At 41.2% G+C, this 26,085-nt stretch overlaps 1 protein-coding gene across 1 annotated transcript in view; it reads right to left on the bottom strand.

The window, feature by feature from the left end:
• CD109 (CD109 molecule) overlaps positions 1 to 26,085 on the bottom strand; it is a 559,535-nt gene that overhangs the window by 56,691 nt on the left and 476,759 nt on the right. Inside the window, exons 28-29 of the mRNA XM_063916820.1 lie at positions 15,433 to 15,623; positions 8,767 to 8,922 (exon numbers count right to left, since the gene is read on the bottom strand). Of these exons, the coding sequence (XP_063772890.1) occupies positions 8,767 to 8,922; positions 15,433 to 15,623 (347 nt within the window). The remainder of the gene's footprint in view (positions 1 to 8,766; positions 8,923 to 15,432; positions 15,624 to 26,085) is intronic.

The following is a 26,085-nucleotide window of genomic DNA, read 5'->3' as shown; positions in this document are numbered from 1 at the left end:
TGAAGTCTTCTTTTCTTCTCATACTCACCCGGCTTCTATCCTCCGGCTCTGCGAGGAGGACGGCGGCGCGGCTCTGGGGCGGACGGCGAGGATGAGACCTGCGTACCAATCCCTCTGGAGCTAATGGTGTCCAGTAGCCTAAGAAACAGAGCCTTGAAACTCACAGAAGTAGGTCTGTTTCTCTCTCCGCAGTCCCTCGATGCAGGGAGTCTGTTGCCAGCAGGTTCCCTGAAAATAAAAAACCTAACAAATATACTTTCTGACAGGAAGCTCAGGAGAGCTCCCTGTAATGCACCCAGTCTCCTCTGGGCACAGTATCAAACTGAGGTCTGGAGGAGGGGCATAGAGGGAGGAGCCAGTGCACACCCATACCTAAAGTCTTTCTTAAAGTGCCCATGTCTCCTGCAGAGCCCGTCTATCCCCATGGTCCTTACGGAGTCCCCAGCATCCTCTAGGACGTAAGAGAAAAGTATTTGGACAGCCACCGATTGTGCAAGTCGACCCACTTAAAAAGATGAGGGAGGTCTGTAATTTCCATCATAGGTACACTTCAACTTTCAGAGACAGAATCTGAAAAAATAAAACTTGGAAATCACATTGTATGATTTCTAAACAATTTACTTGTATATTCTTGCGGAAAATAAATATTTGGACAATCAAAAAGTTTAACTCAATACTTTGTAATATAACCTTGGTTGGCAATTACAGAGGTCAAACGTTTCCTGTAGCTCTTGACCAGGTTTGCACACACTGTAGCAGGTATTTTGGCCCACTCTTCCATGCAGATCTGTCATGTTTTGGGGCTGTCGCCGGGCAACATAGACTTTCAACTCCCTCCACAGATTTTCTATTGGGTTAAGGTTTGGAGACTGGCTAGGACACTCCAGGACTTTGAAATGCTTCTTATGGAGCCACTTCTTAGTTGCCCGGGCGGTGTGTTTGGGGTCATTGTCATGCTGGAAGACCCAGCCACGTTCCATCTTCAATGCTCTTACTGAGGGAAGGAGGTTTTTGCCCAAAATCTCACAATACATGGCCCCATTCATCCTCTCCTTAATATGGATCAGTCGTCCTGTCTCCTTTGCAGAAAAGCAGCCCCAAAGCATGATGTTTCCACCCCCATGCTTCACAGTGGGTATGGTGTTCTTGGGATGCCATTCATCATTCTTCTTCTTGGAGTTTATACCAAAAAGTTAAATTTTGCTCACATCCTCCTCTGGATCATCCAGATGGTCACTGGCAAACTTTAGACGGGCCTGGACATGTGCTAACTTAAGCAGGGGGACCTTTCGGGCGCTGTGGGATTTCAATCCATGACGACGTAGTGTGTTAATAATGGTAACCTTTGTGACTGTGGTCCCAGCTCTCTTGAGGTCATTGACCAGGTCCCCCCGTGTAGTTCTGGGTTGATTCCTCACCGTTCTCAAGATCTTGCATGGAGCCCCAGGTCAAGGGAGATTGTCAGTGATCTTGTATTTCTTCCATTTTTTAATAATTGCATCAACAGTTGATCTCTTCTCACCAAGCTGCTTGCCTATTATCGAGTAGCTCATACCAGCCTTGTGCAGCTCTACAAGTTTGTCCCTGGTGTCCTTAGACAGCTCTCTGGTCTTTGCCATGGTGGAGAGATAGCAGTCTAACTGTTTGAGGGTGTGGACAGGTGTCTTTTATTCAGATAACCAGTTCAAACAGGTGCCATTAATACAGGTAACAAGTGGAAGATAGAAGAGCTTCTTAAGTAGTAACAGGTCTGTGAGAGACAGAAATCTTGCTGCTTGGTAGGTGTCCAAATATTAATTTTCCACAAGAATATAGAAGTAAATTGTTTAAAAATCATACAATGTGATTTCCTGTTTTTTTATTTTCAGATTCTGTCTCTCACAGTTGAAGTGTACCTATGATGGAAAATACAGACTTCTCTCATCTTTTTAAGAGGGTCAATGGCTGTCAAAATACTTTTTTGCCCCACTGTATATACGTGTATATATATATATATATATATATATATAGTTAGTCCAAGAGAAAGAACGGCACTGCCTCCAGTGTCGTTCTTTCTCTTGGACTGTGCATTTGGCTATTGGTTCTGGCACCGAGGCTAGCTGAGCTAATTAAGTGAAAGAGTGGCGACTGTTGTGTGTGTGTGTGTGTGTGTGTGTATATATATATATATGTACACTGCTCAAAAAAATAAAGGGAACACTAAAATAACACATCCTAGATCTGAATGAATGAAATATTCTTCTTAAATACTTTGTTCTTTACATTAAATTATCAATGGAAATCAAATTTATTAACCCATGGAGGTCTGGATTTGGAGTCACACTCAAGATTAAAGTGGAAAAACACACTACAGGCTGATCCAACTTTGATGTAAAGTCCTTAAAACAAGTCAAAATGAGGCTCAGTAGTGTGTGTGGCCTCCACGTGCCTGTATGACCTCCCTACAACCCACACAAGTGGCTCAGGTAGTGCAGCTCATCCAGGATGGCACATCAATGCGAGCTGTGGCAAGAAGGTTTGCTGTGTCTGTCAGCGTAGTGTCCAGAGCATGGAGGCGCTACGAGGAGACAGGCCAGTACATCAGGAGACGTGGAGGAGACCGTAGGAGGGCAACAACCCAGCAGCAGGACCGCTACCTCCACCTTTGTGCAAGGAGGAACAGGAAGAGCACTGCCAGAGCCTTGAAAAATGACCTCCAGCAAGCCACAAATGTGCATGTGTCTACTCAAATGATCAGAAACAGACTCCATGATGGTGGTATGAGGGCCCGACATCCACAGGTGGGGGTTGGGCTTACAGCCCAACACCGTGCAGGACGTTTGGCATTTACCAGAGAACACCAAGATTGGCAAATTCGCCACTGGCGCCCTGTGCTCTTCATAGATGAAAGCAGGTTCTCACTGAGCACATGTGACAGACGTGACAGAGTCTGGAGACTGCTGCCTGCAACATCCTCCAACATGACCGGTTTGGCACTGGATCAGCAATGGTGTGGGGTGGCATTTCTTTGGGGGGCCGCACAGCCCTCCATGTGCTCGCCAGAGGTAGCCTGACTGCCATTAGGTACCGAGATGAGATCCTCAGACCCCTTGTGAGACCATATGCTGGTGCGGTTGGCCCTGGGTTCCTCCTAATGCAAGACAATGCTAGATCTCATGTGGCTGGAGTGTGTCAGCAGTTCCTGCAAGATGAAGGCATTGATGCTATGGACTGGCCCGCCCATTCTCCAGACCTGAATCCAATTGAGCACATCTGGGACATCATGTCTCGCTCCATCCACCAACCCCACGTTGCACCACAGACTGTCCAGGAGTTGGCGGATGCTTTAGTCCAGGTCTGGGAAGAGATCCCTCAGAAGACCATCCGCCACCTCATCAGGAGCATGCCCAGGAGTTGTAGGGAGGTCTTACAGGCACATGGAGGCCACACACACTACTGAGCCTCATTTTAACTTGTTTTAAGGACATTACATCAAAGTTGGATCAGCCTGTAGTGTGTTTTTCCACTTTAATTTTGAGTGTGACTCCAAATCCAGACCTCCATGGGTTAATAAATTTGATTTCCATTGATCATTTTTGTGTGATTTTGTTGTCAGCACATTCAACTATGTAAAGAGCAAAGTATTTAATAAGAATATTTCATTCATTCAGATCTAGGATGTGTTATATTAGTGTTCCCTTTATTTTTTTGAGCAGTGTATGTATATATATATATATATATATACATATACACACACACACACACACACACACACACTCCCATATATATATATATCTACACACACATATGTGTTTGACTATCTATATATATATATATATATATATATATATACATACATACACACACATACATTCATACACTAGCTGAATACCCGTGCTTCGCTACAAAGTTTCAAGTATTTCCATGCGTTTAATTCTATTTTGAAGGACTTCCTGGTAAAATAAATAGACTTACAACAGGACATGCTCTATCCACCGCTGCCGATCTTTGTCAGGCTACACCTCTGGATGGGCCTTCCCTGGATTGATGCTGTCAAAAGGACGGCGCTGAGGAGAATAATCCGCCTCCTTCTATGCCCCTGTCCTGCCTCTGATGCTGCCCTGCCCAGTGCTGTAAATGCAGGAACGACAGGCCAAGCTCCGTCTGCTGTATGTTAAATATGTAGGGCCAAATGTAGTAGAGTTAGAGTTTCGGAAAGTGAGAGATTTGGTAAGGTTTTCAGCAAAACCAGGTTGATCTTGCTGTGTAAATGATTGTCACTTTAAAAAAAACTGCAAAACCTTACCAAATCTCTCACTTTTTGAAACTCTCACTCTATTACAATTGGCCTGTAACGTTTGCAGGGATAGGCTGACTCTATTCCAAAGGACCCTTGGTCGCCTTGCTTAGCTTCTCGCTCTCCTTAAGGCTCCTCCTTTGAGGTAAAAAGGTAAAGATTTTCGCACAACACTTAAGGTCACTGGGAGAGATGTTGGTACCCTTTAGCAGGGCCGGATTAAGATTTGGGGGTGCCCGGGGCACATAAGGCAGGGGGGCCCCCGGTGTAAGGTGGGGAATGTATATTGGATTGTACATACCTCCCAATATGTCCCATTTCAGCAGGGACAAAATGCTCTCTACCTGGACTTCCCACTTAATATAGGATTGATTGTCAGCTGTGTTGGAACTATTTAATTGATAAGAAAGGTGTTTCAACACAGGTGTTTGCAATCAAAAATTAAGAAGGAAGTCCAGGTAGAGGAGCATTTTGTCCCTCCTGGAATGGGTCATGTTGGGAGGTATAGATTGTGTATATTAAATTTAAACCAAATTGTGTATATTAGTTTTAAACTAATAGCTTAATAATGCCTGGGTACTGTTTATACAGTAGCTCCACCTAATTGAAAGACAAATATTTTATAAAATGTTCTTGTAATGGAACAAAGACAACTTAATCAACCTTAAAATACACAGACAAATAAAATAATTTATCTTGTCACATGCAAGAATAGCATCAGCTTCTGTACTACTTACACAATGGGACAAGACTTAGGAGGACTCTGTGTGTGTGTCTCTATCTCTAGACCCAAATGGTTTAGTTGCATTTAAGTTTACACAGGACTCAGACACCCAGGCGGGGAGGAGAAGATGGGATCCCTGTGTCACTTACAGCTCTCTCCATCCTCCTACCTCCCCTCTGGTCAGAAAGCTCCGTTGGTAGCTCATGAAACATGATATTAATGTGTCTCTGCCTGCACGGCATACTGTCCTGCTCACATTCTGGCTCTCGCATCAAGAGGGAAAGCTAGTGATATCAGTGTGCTTTGGCCGGGGGGCCCCTAACACTGGGGGGCCCGGGGTACAGTATGCCCTGCATCCCCCCCTTAATCTGGCTATGCCCTTTAGACAGCAGATAAGCAGATGCTGAATATCAAGCTTTCCTTTAATGCATTTAAGAGTTAAAATATCTATCTCTCCTTTCCTCCTATTGCTCTCTGAGAGGTTCGGCAATGTTTAGTTCAAGTGACAAGTTAACCTCTGATAATTGAGACACTATCCTCTCCTTACTGGAAATAGGTTCATTAAGTACTTCTATCTGAAATCTATATAGATATCAAGTTCCTAGTCCTTATGGTTCAGGAGATTTTGTGATGAGTCAGTGGTGGTTGCCTTTTCTATATATAAACACATAAATATATATTTATGTATATACATACTGTACATACACACATAGGGGTGTATTCAATAAGTGTCGGAAGCTGCCGTCTGGCCGGAAAGACAGCAGCTTCCGACAGATTTAGGTCGGAAAGGGGTTCCAACCTATTCATTAGGGCCCAATTTTTTCTGACAAGTCGGGAAATCTGACTTGTAAGAATACTCGCTGATCGATTGCTTCAGCCGCCGAGCCACGTGTATTATCGGAAGCGCAGCCAAACCCGACAGGTTTTAGCCCCATTTCTGACAATGTCACTAAGACTTTAAAAAAAAGTTGGATTGGCAGTGTCGGGAACGGGCCAAACCTGTCGGGTTTGGCTGCGGCACTGAATACTGACCTTTCAGATCCTTAGGATCCAATAGGTATTGATTATACCCCTTAATATGGAAACATAATGTACTATAAACACACACACACACACACACACACACACACACACACACACACACATATAGGGGAGGTGTGGTGAGGTAAATGGCTCAGGGGGGCAGTGGCTAGTGGGCATTATACACAGGTGCAGCAGTCCATACTGGTGAAAATTTGGTGAGTTTTGATCAGAGTTGTGCGGAAAAGATAGACCTCACCTGCCATCAGGGGAGTAGCGAGGGTGGATCGAGTGGACAGAAAGCGCCGGCTCTCTGTAACAGAGCTAGGAGCCCTGGACTCGGGGTAGAACGAGATGACTGGAAGAGAGGGAAGGGATGGCCACCTCACTGCCTGCATGTTCCGTGTCACTGATTGCAGTGCAGGGAGTCCTGTGCAGTGCAGTGTGGTGTGTTATTAGGGAAGAGGGGAGGTTTGGAGGCTTGTCAGAAGAAACTTCCTGGCAGTCAGGTATCTGCATTCAGTGATCTGGAACATGCAGGCAGTGTGGTGGCCACCCCATCCCTTTCCTCATCACATAGAAGCTCCGTCTTTCCAGGCTAGAAGAGGAGCTGCTCTGCTGCTTCCCTCATGGTGAGAATTAATGTGTGTATACGTGTGTGTATTTGTTTATGTCTAGCTGTGTGTGTGTGTGTGTGTGTGTATGTATGTCTGTGTGTTTGTGTGTGTAAATGTGTATATATGCATGTATGTCTGTGTGCATATGTGTGTGTTTGTTTATACATGTATATGTCTGTGTGTTTATCTTTGTATACAGTATATGTGAGTATATGTGTGTTTACATATGTCTATGTGTATATGTCTGTGTGTATATGTGTGTGGTTTTATATGACTGTGTATGTGTATGTCTGTGTGTATATTTGTGTGTATATATATTTGTGTATATGTATGTATTTATGTATGTCTGTGTATATTTGTGTGTTTATGTGTATATATCTTTGTATATGTGTGTGTTTATGTATGTCTGTGTGTACATGTGTGCGTTTATGTATGTCTGTGTATATGTGTGTATATTTGTGTATATATCTGTGTATGTGTGTGTGTTTATGTATGTCTGTGCCTAAATGTGTGTATGAATCTATGTATGTATATATATATATATATATATATATATATATGTATGGTGCTGGGTGGGGGCGCCGTGACATGACCCTGCTTCGGGTGTCATATCTCCAAGCTACGCCTCTGCCATAGACTTTTTACTCCAGGTTTTGACTATAAAATGATTAGAATAATACAAAGATGATATTTCTAATATATTCTTTATATTTTCATATACTTTATATAATCAAAACTCTGGCATATAGGTTGGTATGACAGAAAAGGCTCTGCCTCACTTCAACGCACATCACTGATACATGTATATACAGTAATGCAAAAGTTTTAGGCAGGTGTGGAAAAAATGCTGCATGTAAGAATGCTTTAAACAATAGAAGTGTTAATAGTTTTTTACTATCAATTAACAAAATGCAAAGTGTATAAACAGAAGAGAGATCTAAATCAAATCAATATTTGGTGCGACCACCCTTTTGTTTTCAAAACAGCATCAATTCTTCTAGGTACACTTGCACACAGTTTTTGAAGGAACTCGGCAGGATGGATGTTCCAAACATCTTGCAGAACCAACCACAGATCTTCTGTGGATGTAGGCTTGCTCAAATCCTTCTGTCTCTTCATGGAATCCCAGACCGACTCAATGATGTTGATGGCCCATATCATGGCCCATATGGCCCAGATGGCCCATATCATCACTTCCAGGACTCTGTTCTTTATACTGAAGGTAGTTCTTAATGACATTGGCTGTATGTTTAAGGTCGTTGTCCTGCTGTTAGTGGCAGCACGGCTACAGACAGGGTAGGGGCGACGCAGTGTCATGTGTAATGGGGTAAACGGGAGGGAGGGCAGTTAGTGTAGCCTGTTAATTGCATTTTTTATTTAATTTGTGGCCTGCTCGAGCGGTACAGTTTATTATTAGGTGCTGCAACACAGTTTTATTCCCTGATCATCGGGGCCCATCTGAACCTCAGGGCCCGGTATGGGAGTCCCCTTTGCTCCCCCCCATTGCCAGGCCTGTATGTAGCTGTATACCGATAATCCACCAATATGCTAATATGCTAGTTGGATCACTAGTTATTATGTTACACAGGTGCAGCAGTAATCAACAATTTAAAAAAACCCCAAAATGAACATAATTATATCTTTACATACAGTATTCATCAACATTTTTTGCACATCTGATGATGTCAAATATGGCAATATACTGTAAATAACTTGTACCTATATATGTATGATTTTACATCTACAGTATAAGCATTCTAAAGGTGTGTACATATAGTGAGATAAATCTGTAAGATTTTGACTATAAAGTCAAAATCTTAAGGAACGTTAGTGCATATCTCAAGATGTTAGGCAGCTTTCGATACAGATTTGATCCCGATGCGCACTTCCGCAATGCTGGAAAGACTGTGAAGGCAAGTCAATCTTGACTATCTAGTACAAAGTATAGTCAAAATTGCCACTTAGTCAAAATCGTACATAGACAAAATCGAAAGTACAGATAGTGAAAATCTGTGCTATCTGGGCTCTGGGGGAGATCAAGGGAAATCACAGTCAAAATCTGGCACAGCAAGGATCTCACCATGTGTACATACCTTTAGACTTGCAAAAGTGAACGTTACATGCATCACCTGTTTAGTTTGAAGCATCAGGTGATTTTGAGGATTGATTCTAAAACTTGTAGGAGAATTCATCTGGTTTCCTTCCACTGAGATGTGTAATTCCGGTTTACTGACAGGATACTTGAATGCAAAAGAAGACATTGCCAGCAAAGCTGCTATAGTATCCTGTTAAAACAGCAAAAGGAACCTTATTAAATATATTTCTAAATTGTTTGAGACTATGAGGTTGGTTTAACATAGCACCAGTGGGGAAAATAAAAAACATCATTAAAAATAATCATCTAATTCTCAACAAGTCATAAAATTTCAAACATTTCATCTAAAGCACGTATGAAATATTGGTATAATATCTGTGCGCACACTCCAGCTGCCTTAGTTTAACACAAGATAAAAGGTCACACCTTTTAACCCCAAAGGAACATCAGAATAAAACAAACTCTATAGTAAACATGGGCACTAAAAGTAACCGTAACAACACTTCCATCGTAGCTTATTCCCCTCCTTTCCAGTTTCCGTCAATATGAGGTAAATTTAAAGAGGAAACAGAAACACAGAAAGATCTTTGTTCAATACAATTTTGGGAGGTGCACACTAATATAAATACACCATGTGGGGTACCCATACTTAAGTCTGTGTAAAATAGATGGTATGGCGGAGATGCCCCCTCTACAAAACAATAACTAGTGTATGTATTAAAATCAGCAGACTCTAGAGATCAAGTATTACCGCCAACATCTGTCTCCTCAGAGGCGGCGTCTATTTTAAGAGGAACATTTTAAGAAGATTTACATGTGGACGTCTAGTCCGCATGGGAATCTGCATGAACAGCACTGGCGCCTCCAAGCCATCGCACTAGCTGTAGGGGCTGTAGTTACAGTATGTCAGTAATATTTATCGAGGTACCTTTATAAAAATCCTTGTGGATTTAAACAAGTAGGTGGGGTTATCCATTGGATAACAGGAGGAGCCACTGCCTGTGGAGGAGAATAAAATTCTCCTTGACACATATGCCTTTCGAACCTTGAGAGTACATACCAGGAGGGAAAAAGGTCTATTATCCATGCAAGGATAAGAGTGAAAAAGCAATTTATACCAGGAGGGCAAAGAACCACCTGATGTGTCTGTTTACAAGTTCACGCTTGGAAATGTATTGCTGAGGGGGCATTCCCGCTTATCTGTTTGTGGTGACAGTACCAATACCATCAGGGATTGTATGGCAAAATGCTGATTTTAATATATACACTAGTGAGTGTTTTACCATATATTTTACACAGACTTAAATGTGTGTGTGGATACCCCAGAGGGTGTATTTTAATAGCGTGCACCTTTCAAAATTGTATTACACGAAAATCTTTCTATGTTTCTGTTTCCGCCTTATATTTACTGCTCACATTGATGGAAATGGGAGTTTGTTTTATTCTGATTTCATCTAAACCAACTCAAAGTATTCTACTTTGCCATTATTAATTCCACAAAGAAATATGCTAATAGCTTGCAGAACCACCTTAAGCAACAATAGCATGAAGTAATAGTCTTCTATATTTGTTAGTCTCTTACTTCATATTTGAGGAATTTTGGCTCAGTCCTCCTTACAACACTGATTTTCCTTTGTCATTATTTATTCAACAAATAAGCCAATATGAAGAAACCATGTGTGAAAAAAGTGCACATTTTTTGCTTTCACATACATGAAGAAGGTAGTTTTAGCTGGGGTAATGATCAAGTAAATATGTAACTGAATGGATGATAAAAGAAAAGAATCAGGGTATTGGAATGGTCAAGTCTAAGTTTAGAATTCAACCAAATTAACACATTATGCCAGGACCTTAAGAGAGTTGTGCATGAACAAATGTCCAAACATCAAAGAACAGCAGCAGTGCTCAAATACAAAGTAACTTAAGGGTCTATTCATGAAGCAGTGAAAAGAGTGGAGAAGTGAGCCTGTGTAGAAGTTGCCCATGGCAACCAATCAGCTGCTCCATACAATTGTATTGCATGCAAATTATAAAGGTTACTTCAATGCTTATTGGTTGCCATGGGCACCTTCTCCACGGGTTCACTTCTCCACACTTTCACTGCTTCATGAATAGACGAGGGGCTGATAAACTCATAAACAAAATTGACTACTTCAAGTTATTACTGATAAAAGTAATTCTAAAAGCTACTGATTTAGGAGCGTACTTATGTTTTCACACATGACTTCTTTATGTTGGCTTATTTTTGTTGAATAAATAATAATGTTAAAATTGTTATGGTTTATTTGTTAAAAGGGATTAGTTATCAAATTTTAGGACTTAGTGATATGTGAAAGCACAGTTTTCAAAAAGATGCAGTTTCTTTTACAGATGGCAGTTGGGGATTTTTATCAAAGCTTAGCTAGAGTTAAGGTGGAGAGAACCAGTACTAACCAATCAGCTATTGTCATTCTACAGGCTGTGTTTGAAAAAGGTCAGTTAAGGACTGATTGGTTTGTACTTTAATCACTCTCCACTTTATCTCTTGAAAAGCTTTGATAAATATTCCCCAGTATGTGATGGCTCAGTATAAAGATATGTTGCTTTGAAAATAGAACTACCCAAGATTTCAAAACACAAAGGCTCAAAAACTTCTCCACCTGTTTAGTATTTGGAACTTCAAAATGGAAAAAGGAACATTATATGTAAATAAACCCTACATATACTTATAGCACAAATAAATGTTCCTACTTTTTGGGAAATTTTACAGATACTTTTAAAGGCTACTAGAATAAAATAAAAAAAAAACCTTCCAATGTACAGATAAAGAAGAGATGTATTCTCAATGCCGCCAACCCATTTAAAATGTCTCATTGTCAGTAAACAATGTTGCCTCATATGTAATTTATAATATTCTGTATGTCAATAAACTATGGACAGTTTATCTAAAGCACAACCACTTGTAAACACACATACAAGTAAAACAAACATGTAGAGAAGTACAGTCTGAATATGATAAAATGACTGTCAAGTTACTTACATTTAATATTAATCTTAACTTTGTTACCAAGTCTTAAAATGAAACAGATTTCACGCAACAGACATTTCAAATAAAATTCTCAGAATGAAAGACAAAAAATATTACACAGAAGAGGGACATTTATTGAAGCTTTATGGAAGTGAAATGTTAGCATTTAATTGCATGTAGACAAAGGGGGTAATTCCAAGTTGATCGCAGCAGGAATTTTGTTAGCAGTTGGGCAAAACCATGTGCACTGCAGGGGAGGCAGATTTAACATGTGCAGAGAGAGTTAGATTTGGGTGTGGTGTGTTCAATCTGCAATCTAATTTGCAGTGTAAAAATAAAGCAGCCAGTATTTACCCTGCACAGAAACAAAATAGCCCACCCAAATCTAACTCTTTCTGCACATGTTATATCTGCCTCCCCTGCAGTGCACATGGTTTTGTCCAACTGCTAACTAAATTCCTGCTGCGATCAACTTGGAATTACCCCCAAAATATGCTCCATGTGCGCCAATGCACTCACAGTAGACTGAAGAAGACTTTTACAAACTACAGTACAGCAGCCCAAAGGAGCTGGTTGGTTGATACTTTACCTCTGCTGACTTTATCTCTCTCCAAATCTTAGTACATAGACCCCTTAGTCTTCAAAGAGAAGGAAGCAGGTAATTAAGTGACCCTTACCTTGCTTGTTTGCAAAGAAACCCTGTGTCACAGGAACAAAGAAGCCCTTTACACAACCAGACCACAATCCATTAATTTTGGTATCAAAAAAATTAAAAGCCCAAAAAGGTGGGGGCTTTGGAGTAGCTGCTGGGCAAGGGGGCAGGGATAAAAATTAGATGCATACAGCACATGTGTCCACTACCTGAAGAGTATTCAACTATGAGTGAGGGTTCATCAGTCTATTTCTGTGTGCTCTTCCACAGCAGAAAAATAGGTCTCATACGTAAGCAACCTTGATTTCTGAACTTATTCCTTCACTTATTTCTGAAATGATTTGTAAATCATAACGTGTCATTCTAAGTTTTTTATTAAATAAGCTTTGGAAACATTTTTCGGATTAAAACATCTTAAATTTAGCATATTTTCTGTGATTCTTATTGAACTTGTGCATCTGTGAGGATCATGCTACATATTTCGTTGAAATATTAATAATTGTGTATGTAGGTAGAAGCAAAAGACTACCCAATGTCATATCACTGAACGTTTTCTCGCTAGTGGCAGTACAATGTCTGAGCAACCGCATGTGCTGACGTCACCATAATTCACTAGCGGTACCTGGAGAATCGTCCAGCCAGTCATGACAGATGCATTGAAACTAACACTGTAAACACACAACTGTGTCCAACAACGTAACTGTGTGTTTTCACCCCTTCAGACTTTTATGCTTGGGAAAAAAACATGCCTTATAAAGACAAGGAATACTGCTGTTTTTAAGAGCTTCCACTTTACTTATATAAAGAAAGGTTTTTTTTGTAAGTGCCTTTGAAACCATATTTGTTTGTGCTAATAATGCAGACTTGTGCCGCGGTAGATTAATCAGTGTACAGTATGGTGTTTAAAATAAATTGTTGAATTGTATCTCTCAAGTATAGCTCTAAATTAGGAATATTCAAGGGAGTTAAAATTATAATTTTATATTGCATATTTTTATTTACATTTTATAAAATACAGAAATAAAAGGGAAAGAAGGAAAACATTCAAAGTGCAATAGAATAAGAATATACAGTATATCATATAAAATCAAATGTGCATTAACTAAGAACATAAAGGCATGCTATAGTATAGTTTAAATAGTCTGATTAGATTTTAATGAGGATTTATATTCCTTTCCTTCTATATTGTGATCAATTACAGTATTTCAAAATGGTATGCTTCACATCTTGCCCACATGTACTTGCTTGTATTTGTTAGAACCTGAAAGGCCATCAGCTGGGCACACTGATAAAAGTCTGGGCCATCACATGTTCCCTTAACTCCTTATGGACTGCTTTCCAGTGATCCATCCATTAATCTCTGCAGTCAATACCCTGAGCTAATAATCACATGTAATCTGGAGTTGATGGCCTTTGACCATTTGAGTACTTATAAGTGCATTCAATTTTATAGTGAAGGCGGCTGCTGTAGATAAAGAGCTCATAAAGGGGTTATAAGATGCTCATTGACATTCTACAAGTATTAATCATAACAGTATTATGCCTCTTGCATGTCCTCTGGCCAATGTCTTAGCCACAGTACAGTATGTGGTACGCTGTCCACTGCTTTGCATATTGGGACTATACATCTTTGTAATATGGTATAGTTCCCCACTCAATAAGACTGCTGCTAACAACACATTTCAAATGAATGATATAGGCATACCTTGATGGGATATGTGACCAGATTGGTGGCATCCATTTTAACATGGGCCAAAGAAGGAACTTATTCAATTACTTTTAAATGTACTGCTATTTTTTTGGGAGATATGTAATTAATTTAATATTTACATTATGTATAAAAAAATTATAGGAGTGTGCATTGGGAGCTGAGAGGGATAGACACGCCATTGCTGAGCTCCAGAGCAGCTTTTCTCATGATCTACTGCCGCACCCTTCGGCCTCCCTGCCCTACCAACTTCTCCGCTGCCTCTTGAAAGTGTGGGGTGTCAGGGGTGCTCCTGTTTTCTGAGCAGGAGTTGCTTACTGCCCGTGTCCTCCTACACTGCGGTTGCGATCCTCTGCCTGCCTACACTCCGGATGTACAGATATTAACCTCTTCTCTGTGTCTTCAGATCCTGATCTCCAGTACAGACGCCAGTGTTATGTGATTCTACTGCTACTGTAGATGCTGTCCAGGGTGCCTCAGGAGCCAGGCCAAGTTTGCTTCTACTGCCACCATCTTGGATTTGGCTACAGCTACACTCTGACTTTTTCTTCTTCCTAAAGCTCTCTAGGCTTTTGTTCCTCAGTTGAGCAAGGCAAGTACTCCTTTTACTTTTCTCCTTTTCTCCACTTAGCCCTTCCATAGGAGTTTAAGGCAGCGCAAAAAAAAAAATCACACATCTAGCTAGTGCAGGCAGGACAACAGCAGAGTAAATCCAATAGTACTGTACATACTGAGAAGTGCTATGTACATGGATTTTCTTTGCCTTTAGTGTTTTTCCCTTTTCTCCTGTTAGGTCATAGATCCTATATCAGTGCCTTCCAATCTGGAGAAGCATGCTGCCCTCCAAGACCTTACATATGAAGAGGTGATGTGCCAAGAGAACAAAAAAAATATCAGTAATAAGTTGCAATGCAAAATGTGTATTTTTCGAGGTTTGGATGCTAGGTCTGCCTCACGGCTAAAGAGGAACTCTAATGTGAGTAAATGCCAGACAGACTTTATTTTTATGATCTGTTTAGTTCATGTATGAAAACTGTATCCTGTGAACCAATACCTTTTAATATAGAGATTTGTGTGCTGGTTGCACGTAGAATATGACTAAGTTTCTGGTGTGTCTGAGGCATGTGCCAAGTGTCTACTCCTGGAGACTCTGATAGCACTAGTCCACATTTACAAAAGGTACATTTTGTGTCTAAAACTGTTTTTAAAACAAAACCTTTTGTGGCTAAAATGCAGTTCACAAAATTATATTTTAACTGTTTGCAAAATACACTGTTACACTGAGATTTGCACAATGATGTCAACATTATAATCAAAGAAGTCTATGACTGACCTGGGTAGAAGAATATCCTCCAAGGTAGTTTCTCTGTTGACTTAACCATTTCATCACTGCTATCCCCTCAGCAACACGATTCTGAATTACATGTGACAAAAGGACATATGATGCTACTTCTATATCTGTTGAGCTTGGTTGCCACCAATTAGGCACTGTTTGGACATGAGATTTCCAGAACCGTAAAGTACCTGTAGTTAAATATTATAATTAATGCCCGTATATGTTCCACATTACAGGTTGCCAAGCTTACATCTGACTACTGCTTCCAACAACATGATAAAAAACGATATTAAAATGGGGCACTTTCAAATGAGTTGTACTATACAAAAAGGCAATATTTATTGATCTAGTACATTGGAATGACAGACGGATCAGGCTGGCAGAAATGTTTCGGTTTTTTACTTGAATTTGCCAAATGCACTAAAAATTGTTATCAGGACAACGTACAAACAGATCAGGTTTTAAGATCTCAACATGTAAAAGCAAGGATTTTAACCACTGGTGCCAAGCTATGGATAAATGTAACTGGTAAGATGATTGAGCTATGGTACTTGTTTTGTTTAAACATAATATGTTGGTAAAACCTGAAAATTATTTTAAACTGTCCATGCACAGCTTTAATATTTTCTGGTACATATAATGATACCAGTCACTCACACTATCATATCAAGTGTTCTTGTACATAAACTTTATGAATACACTAGCTTATTACATCATCATACAATTCTGAAACACATTCTATTATTCACCATTAACATTAACACATTTTAAAAGCAATCAACAGAGTAGTCTGTATACCGGTGATGTTTTCCCTTCTGCAGTAGATGTTTTTAAACCTTATAAACAGAGGTGGCCAAGTTGTGTCTAGAGGGGCCCCTATCAGCTTGTGTTTTCCAGATCTACCAGCTGGGGATAGGTGTATTCATTATCAACTAACACATTTTAAAAAGTTCCACTGGTTGTCTGGAAGAGCATGACTGTTAGGGTCCAACAAATTTGGCTTGCCTGTGGGATATAACTGTTTCTGATCATATCACCACACCACCTGTCCAATCATATGTGGTCAATCCATAACCGTTTTGTTTCCTCCTTATTTAGGAAACTTTGTTTAGAAAACTGAAGATACAGCCAAGCCTGTATAATAGGAACTATGATCATCCCACCACATAGCATAAGGGAACTTATTTAATTTAATATTTATTTTAAAACACATACTATGAATCATTTACAGAAAAGAAAGTATTACTGTAAAGTTATCCATAGGGATAGAAATGCGTGAACTTTCCAGGAGCCCATACGCAAAATAATAATTGGTCCAAACCTGTAGACTGCCAGTGATGGATTTAGACCTTAATCACTGGTTTTACTCTATACAACAGGCAGACAGACTGTCACAAGCCACAGTAGTAATCAGACCAGCTTCCATGTTTCCACATCTAATAACATATGCACTCAAAGTCAGTCTTTATAAAAAGCTCTCTGCTAAATATCACTCGGATGTTTCTCCTGTCTCGTGTCTAGTTTGAGATGTACAAGGTGCAGAGGTCATGGCTCCCAGCGGTGGATCTGTGCAGATGTTCATCAGAACAGGCTGGACATACTAAATGGGGATTCGATTGTAAAAAGTTTTTTACTGAGCCTGAGCAGCATCATCATTGGCGTCCAACATGCTTCAGACACGATACATATCCAGCAACATAGTCACCATGTTGCCAGACTATTTAGTTCCACGTGTGTACCAGTATCTAGCACTTATAGCCCTATCCCTGGTGAGGACAATAGTTTTCCTTTTACCATACTTGTTACACCACCGTCTGTTATGTAGCCTCATGTCATGGGTTTAAACCCTACATAATTGCTTACCACTGTACGAGAGCTTGGCTTTGACTCTGTCCACTGCCATCTAACTGTGCTTGCATTATTGTGTACCAGATTGCAGCTTGCTCCTGACGCCCATTGTTATACTTGGCACTATCACTGTATATCAGACCTTAAGCTGTAATCTTTATTAGTGCAACAGTCTGCCTCTGAATTCTCTAGAACGTCTCACTCAGAATAAGAATATCAGACTTCTGAGACCACATTTCCAAAACCAAGTGAGACTATTCATCAGAACAAGGATTTTACTTTTCCTGGCAGCTGTGGGAAAAGTGCATTTATTCTGATAGGTGCATAGTTCACGTAAGGACATACAGCAGATCAACCCAAGGAATTAGGAAAGCCAAGTTATAGTTTTACATTTTTGCTTCTTCTTAGTAGGTTTTTGCACAATGCTGTCATTTATTGTATCAGTTTTCTAAATATTACGTTGTAGTTCTAAATAGCCTATTACAATTATAATACTAATGTAACAATATTCTAAAGTACTACACTTAACTTGCATTCATCATTTCTCGTGCATACACACAGCATTCATTTTAGAGTATAGATGTGTACACATACATCATTGTTGCAGTTGCGACACACAGCCCCTCTCTGAAAATGTTCACGCTGGAATCGCACTGGGACAAGCATTACATTTGAGCATATGTCCCTTATCTTCCCTATTATAGCACTAATCAGTGTGGGACTGGGGAATGAAGGGCCCACCGGGGGAATGCAGTGGTAGGGGCCCATGTTTAGGAGTATGGCAGTCTCCAAAACGGGTGTGGCCAGCCACCACAGAGGTTTGGCTAACCATTAGAGTGCACGGTCTTGGCCCCTTGATAAAAAATATATAGCAAATACTGCTAGTCCATGCATGATAAAGTACCAAATATATTTCTGCATTGCCCAATACCATAGTCCTGTGCAGCATAAGGTAACATATGTATAATGTATAATTCAAGTGCACAGTCTGGAATCTGATCCCTAGAGAGGGAGGTGGGCCCCCAGGCAGTGGGGCCCACTGGGGGTTTCCCCTGTACGCCTGCGGGCCAGTCCAACTCTGGCACCATTAGAGATAGGCGACACCTTGCTTGAATGAGGGGAATCCTCTCCTCTTTCCCTTTTCCCTCAGCACACTTGATTTTGTCACCCAGTTCAACTCCAAATAGAGTTCATATATCATGACATCTTATCCTGTTCTGGCACCTTACAAATAAAAGCGAATAAAATAATGTTAATGTAAATAATAATAATCTATTCAAGGTCAATTTAAAGATTAGTCTAAAGAACGTTATGTGCAAAGGCCATACAGAGAACAATAGATCATCAATTAATGAAAAGATTGTCTTTTTACTGTAAATATAGACAAGGTAGGGAACTCTTTACAACATAAGGAAGTGATGGCAAATTCACTAACACAACATGAAAATAGTTCAAATGTATTACCCCATTACAGTGGACAGCAGTCACGCTCTACCTACTGTTTAAGTCCACAATATACTAGCGACCTCCATATACTAGACAGCATTAGTGACCACCGTATACAACACACAACTTTAGTGACTGCCATATAGTGCAAACAGCATTAGGTGGGTATTCAATTAGTGCCGTTTTTTCGATCAGTCGAAAAAATTTCACTTTTCGCCAGTGTTTAGGTTGAATTTACATTCAACCTATCCAATTCCTGTGACTTTTTTTGACTGGAAAAATCCGGCACTGGCGAAAACCACATGTATTGGTAAATTCGCCGCTGATGCACGTGTTTTGGCGAATTTGCAGATGTTTTTGCCCATTTTTGGCGTAATTTTCGCCCATGTGAAACGGCATGGGCGACAATGGATTAAAAAATTGGCGAAAATGCCCGCAATTGAACACCCTGTGTCAAATTAGCGCAGTTTTTTCGACCAATAAAAAAAGCACTTAATGAATACCCCCCCACAAACCCCTAAAATTTCTACTCTCAGTCTCATAAAAAAAACCACTAAAGCTTAAATATTCCCAAACGCTGCCATTGCTGTCCAGATTTTATAGATATCAATGCTTGAGCACAAGCAACTTAATCAGTACCTTGGTCAATATGATTTAACCATCTGGACTCAAGCAAGGATATCCTTAAACCTGGACTGTAATGGCAGAGTTTGAGAAGCTCTGCATTAACCCCTTACTCATCTCTTAGTATTATCTATTAAACTATACTCACCTACCCCCCTCCATCCCCTAACCTGTTGGAGATCTGTTATGTTGAATCTGACGCTCTCCTCTTGCAGTCACACAACTAGTGATGGGTAGTTCACAATGATCAGTTCTTAATGAACTAAAGCAAGTGGGAGTTAGTCAGTCAGACAGAGCCCAGCAACTCTGTTAGACTTACCCACTGTCTCACTCTCGCTGGCTTTTTAGTTCCTAAGGGGTCTATTTACTAAGCCTTAGATGGAGATAAAGTGCACAGAGATAAGGTACCAGCCAACCAGATCCTAATTGTAATTTTTTAAACCCAGCCTGTAACAAGGTAGTTGGCTGGTACTTTATCTCCGTCCACTTTATCTCCGTTCAAGGCTTAGTAAATAGACCCATGAATCTGATGCTGTAAAGGAAAGTTGAAAGTACAACACAGCACAACAAATACAGAGCTAATAAAAAATAGCATCTGCACTGCCTAGCCCAAGCCAATGTGTGAGTCAGAATGTGTGTTCATGCCACCCACATATTTTGTGATTAACCACTTGCCTGGCTTGTTCGCATCAGACAATAGCAGCCGCTGGGGAAGTGCAAACCTTCCCCCACCCTGTGTACCTGGAGGCTGTCCCGACTTTCAAAATGAAAGCCACGATGGTCGCGATGTTCCCGATTGATGTTTGGGGGGAAATATTTTGAAAAAAAAAAATCTTTTTTTTTTTTTTTTTTTTTTACCAAAATCATTTTGGATAGGGTTAAATTCATTTTCTTCACCCAATTCACTCATAAACCCCCTCCCGACAATTTCGGAACTGTTTATGAGGACATTTGCTGCTGGTACTGGGTCCTGAACATACCTGTTGTGCTAAATATTCTATTCGATTTACTTTGCAGGTGTAATTGCAGCTGCACTTCTTTTCAGCTCTTTCATACATTACTCTAAACTACCACAGGTGGCACTGCTATGCTCAGGCATTGTGTGGACGGGTATGGGACTCCAGGTCGACACTAAAAAGGTTGACACACCTTTGGTCGACACCAATTGGTCAACATGGACAAAATGTCGACATGAAGAAGGTCGACATGCTTTTATTTTTTTTGTGTCGTTTTCTTCGTAGAGTGACCGGGAACCCCAATTAGCGCACAGTGTCCCCTCGCGCTTCGGGCAAGGTTACCGTTCTCAATTGTAGCCCAGGTGTATCGTTAAGAATGAAAAAGTAAAAAAAAAACTAAAAATTTTTAAAAACTCATGTCTACCTTTTTCCGTTTCGACCTTGCTTATGTCGACCTTTTTTCCATGTCGACATATTGCAGGGATCGACCTAAGGTATGTCGAATAATTGGTGTCGACCTAAGGTGTCGGCCTTTTTGGTGTTGACCTGGAGTCCAGATACCGTGTGGACTATGTGGAGCTGATTGAACTAGATTGTCATGATGATGCATTACACTATTCTGAATTTTTGTCTTTCTTACTTGCATATTATGGAAGTAAAAAATAATAACAAAAATGTAATTAGCGCTAAACATGTCACTATTAGTTTGTTGTATAATGCTTTTTAAAATATTAAATGCCTACTGCATGAATAATAGACGAATTCCATTTTTCCAACCACTTCTCTCAGCAGTGTTTAAGAGTCAGTGAAATAATGAACCAAATGAACTACATGAACTAATCTTTTTAACTAATCTTTGGAGTGAACTACAGTGTAGCTCACAATGTATTTACCACCAGTTATTTATATAGCACACACATATTCTGCAGCGCTTTACAGAGAATATTTGGCTATTCAAATCAATCCCTGCCCCAGTGGATCTTACAATTTATTTTCCCTGCCACTGCACACACTTACACACTAGGGGTTAATTTTAGTTGAGAGCCAATTAACATACCAGTATATTTTTGGATTGTGGAGAAAACCGGAGAACCTAGGGAGAATACAAAAACGCCACACAGTTGGGGCCATGGTGAAAATTGAACCCATGACCTCAGTGCTGTGCTGCACTACTGACCAAAAATAGGATTTAATACCTACCGGTAAATCCTTTTCTCTTAGTCCGTAGAGGATGCTGGGGGTGCTTCAAGAACCATGGGGTATAGACGGGATCCGCAGGAGACATGGGCACTTTAAGACTTTGAATGGGTGTGAACTGGCTCCTCCTTCCATGCCCCTCCTCCAGACTCCAGTTATAGGAACTGTGCCCAGGGAGACGGACATTTCGAGGAAAGAATTTATTGCTAAACCACGGTGAGCTAAACCACGGTCTTACCAGCTCACACCTCAAGCATGCCGCAGAACGTGGCATTCAATAGAACACCAGCCGACGGCATGAAAAATATGCAGCAATATGCTGACATAAAACATAACACAACCTGTGTGCAAACACAACCAATAACAGCATAACGCATGCTACGGCATGAATAAAGTCAGCAACAGGCTGACTTAAATGCAACACAACATGTGTATAGCCATAACCAATAACTGCAGATACAGTACGCACTGGGACGGGCGCCCAGCATCCTCTACGGACTAAGAGAAAAGGATTTACCGGTAGGTATTAAAATCCTAGTTTCTCATACGTCCTAGAGGATGCTGGGGATACTTCAAGAACCATGGGGTTTATACCAAAGCTCTAAAACGGGCAGGAGAGTGCGGATGACTCTGCAGCACCGATCGACCAAACAAGAGGTCCTCATTAGCCAGGGTATCAAACTTGTAAAACTTCGCAAAAGTGTTTGAACCCGACCAAGCAGCTGCTCGACAAAGCTTCAATGCCAAGACCCCTCGGGTCGCCGCCCAGGATGAGCCCACCTTTCTGGTAGAATGGGCCTTCACCGTTTTTGGCAACGGCAATCCAGCCGTAGAATGAGCATGCTTAATCGTATTACAGATCCAGCGTGCAATAGTCTGCCTGGAAGCAGGCGCCCCAATCTTGTTGGAAGCATACAGTATAAACAGATCCTCCATTTTCCTGATCTGAGCCATTTTGGCGACATAAATATTCAAACTCTGACCACATTGAGAGACTTCAATTCTGCCAAGGCGTCAGTAGCCACCGGTACCACAATACAGGTTGGTTCATGTGAAACGATGAAACCACTTTTGGCAGAAATTGCTGACAAGTTCTCAACTCCCCTCCATCTTCATGGAAGATTAAACAGGGGCTCTTGTGAGTCAAAGCCGCTAATTCAGACACCCGCCTTGCGGATGTCAAGGCCAACCGCATGACCACTTTCCAAGTGAGGAATTTCAATTCAACCTTATGTAAGGGTTCAACCAATGAGATTGCAGGAACTGCAACCCCACGTTAAGATCCTATGGTGCCACAGGGGGCACACAAAGGGAGGTTGGATGTGTAACACTCCTTTTACGAAAGTATGACCTTCTGGAAAGGAGGCCAATTGATTTTGGAAGAAACCCGATAAGGCTGAAAACTGAACCTTAACTGAGCCCAACTTAAGACCCACATCCACTCGATCTTATAATAAAATTTGAGAAAACGACCCAACTGGAATTCTTCCATAGGAGCCCTCTTGGACTCACACCAAGACACATACTTTCTCCAAATACGGTGGTAATGTTTTGACGTTACTCCTTTTCTGCCTGAAGAAGAGTAGGGATAACTTCACTGGGAATACCCTTTCGGGCTAGGATCCGGCGTGCACCCTCCAAGCCGTCAAATAAAGCCGCAGTAATTCTTGGTACACGCATGGCCCCTGCTGTAACAGATCCTCTCATAGAGGAAGAGGCCAGGGATCTCCTATGAGTAATTCCTGAAGATCCGGATACCAGTCCTCCTTGACCAGTCTGGAACAATGAGGATCACCTGAACCTTTGTTCTTCTTATGATCTTTAGCATCTTTGGAAAGTGTGGAAGTGGAGGGAACACATAGACCGACTGAAAAAAAAACCACTAGGGCGTCCACCGCTATTGCTTGAGGGTCCCTTGACCTGGAACAATATCTCTGAAGTTTTTTATTGAGGCGAGACGCCATCATGTCTATTTGAGGAATTCCCCAATGACTTGTCACTTCTGTGAAAACCTCTTGATGAAGACTCCACTCTCCTGGATGGAGAATGTGTCTGCCGAGGAAGTCTGCTTCCCAGTTGTTTACACTTGGAACGAACATCGCTGACAGAGCGCGTATATGTTTTGTCGCGCAGCGGAAAAGCTTTCAGACTTCTGCCATTCCTGCTCCATTTTTCGTTTGTAATAAACTGTTATAAACGACCCTTAACTCTAGACCGTTAATGTGGTGACAAGTATCCTAACTTGACCCTCTTCCTTGGAAGTGTTCCTCCTGTGTGACAGCTCCCACGCCTCGGAGGCATGGATCCGTGGTCACTATGATCTAGTCCTGGAACCCGAACCTGCGCTTAAGAAATGAGAACTGCGCCGCCACCACAGGAGTGAGATTCTGGTCTTGAAAAAACGGATTATCCCAGGTGGGAACCGGACCACTTGTCCAACTGGTCCCGCTAAAAACACCCTGGCATGTAACCTTCCCACTGAACGGTCTCGTAGGCTGCAACCATCTTTTTTAGCAACTGAATGTATTGATGGATTGACACTGTTGCAGGTCTGATCAGACTCTGTATCCTCAGAGCCTTTTCCACTGGAAGAAAACAACCACTTGGTTACTTGACCTTGCCGTAATCAGGTGAGCGTCCCCGTACAGAATAATAATGACTCCTTACTATCGAAGGACAACCATCATACCGCCCTCACCTTGGTGAAATTGGTAATGACAATCCGGAAGTGCAAACCTCAGGTAAGCCTAATGCGGAAGAAACCGTAATTAGACCTCCTTTCTCCTTTTTCAGATTGGAGATCCCTGCCATGAGAGATTCCATCTTGGATTTTAACTTCTTTAAGCAGAAATATTTGGATTTCAGATATAGGATTGGTCTGACCGAGCCGTCTGGCCTCAAGAGCACGAAAAAGCTTGGATAACAGCCCTCTTTTTTTTTTTTGTGTGTGACCGTGACACCATGACAATAGCCTGATCCCAACACAACTCTCGTATTGCGTCGCATACTACCTCCCCGTCCGGAGGAGAATCGTTAAGGTCGATTTGAAAAATCGGTGAGGGGAAACATCTGGAAACGCCAGTATGTTCCCCTAGGGACTCTATTCTTAAACTCACTGGTCCATGTCCTTTCCAGGACTGACTGAGAAGTTTTAGACGTGGTCCCACCGGTGTGGGCTCCCGCAAGATAGACCCAAACGTCACGCGGTGGATCTTACCTTCCTTTACCTGCAAAGAAAAGTTAAATCCGTATTTATCCAGATGAAATGACTGCATCCTACAATAATGCGTCACCAACCGTTGTGAGGGAACATAGGGCACGAAGGTAGACTTACCAGTGGCATCTGCCGAGATCAACTGAACACGGCCAACACCAAACCAGGCTTTACCTTCATAGGGAAGAGACTCCATTTCTTCTCGGAGTCAGCATCAGCATTCCATTGGTGAATCCACAATGCACTCCTAGCCGAGACCGCCATGGAATTGGCCCGCGAACCCAAGTGTCCCATACCTCTTGTAGTCGCACGGCAGTATGCTGCAATGTTCTAGATATGACCCAACTTAAGGAGTATTCCATCTCTCCCCAGGGTAATTATATCGGATGACAAGGAAACCGACCATTTCTGAATACAAGCACTCCCCCATGCGCATGTAATGCAAGTATAATCAAAGCATATAATTAAAATATCACTTAGCTTTCTGTATACGATCCTTTGTGACAGGGCCCCGTGCAGAACAGGGGTTGACTCTCACTTTATTCTATCCACGGCGGGAAAAGAATAAACACTCGGACTCCTCATGAGGATTTGAAACCATCTTGTCACGGTTGACCTAGAGCTTTTTCAACAGAGCGACCAGCACATGAGAAGGAATAACTTTACTTCAGCATTCATTATAAATTTTAATATGAATATACACATTTAAATACACATATACACACATATATCTATAACTATATATATATATATATATTATTATTTTTTTTGTCTGGAACAGCAGGGTCCCTAGTGACGTTAATACGTTCTTAATGTGTATGAAACATGTACTGAATGCCGATGTTGTGGATCTAATCAGGAAACATCATGGTCGACATAAGAAATAATATTCGTGTTGATATGAGGGAGTAGTAACTGGGCAAAACAACATTTTTGTGACCCCGAGGGGTCTGAGGGAAATATATTATTAATTATGCCCTCAACAAAAATTACTACATCTGTGTTCGAGCCACAGATCTATGCAACTGTACCATACATATATATACATACAGGTATAGCTTTCTGAAATGCATCACATTATCATGTCAATTTTTACCCAGTCAGATTTGTTGGTGCCGACAGGGTCACCCACACACGTCTGTGTCTCCCATATAGTTTTCTCATTGGAAAAGCATACATCTACTGACTGACATGTTGACACTTATTTACATGAACCAAGTACCATCAGGAGTCGGCGGTGCCGACAGAGACACTCCCATAGCCGTCTGTAGCAGAGCACTCAGCCCCAGACATGCCGATTATAAGGGATAGACCCAGTACTTTCTGTCAGGGAAACACAGCAGACGTTTACCAGCTCTTTTACAC

This window comes from Pseudophryne corroboree, chromosome 4, assembly GCF_028390025.1.
Source record: "Pseudophryne corroboree isolate aPseCor3 chromosome 4, aPseCor3.hap2, whole genome shotgun sequence".
Lineage (NCBI taxonomy): Eukaryota > Metazoa > Chordata > Amphibia > Anura > Myobatrachidae > Pseudophryne > Pseudophryne corroboree.
The sequence above is the reverse complement of the archived record's forward strand: the minus strand, read 5'-3'. Positions and strand labels throughout refer to the sequence as shown.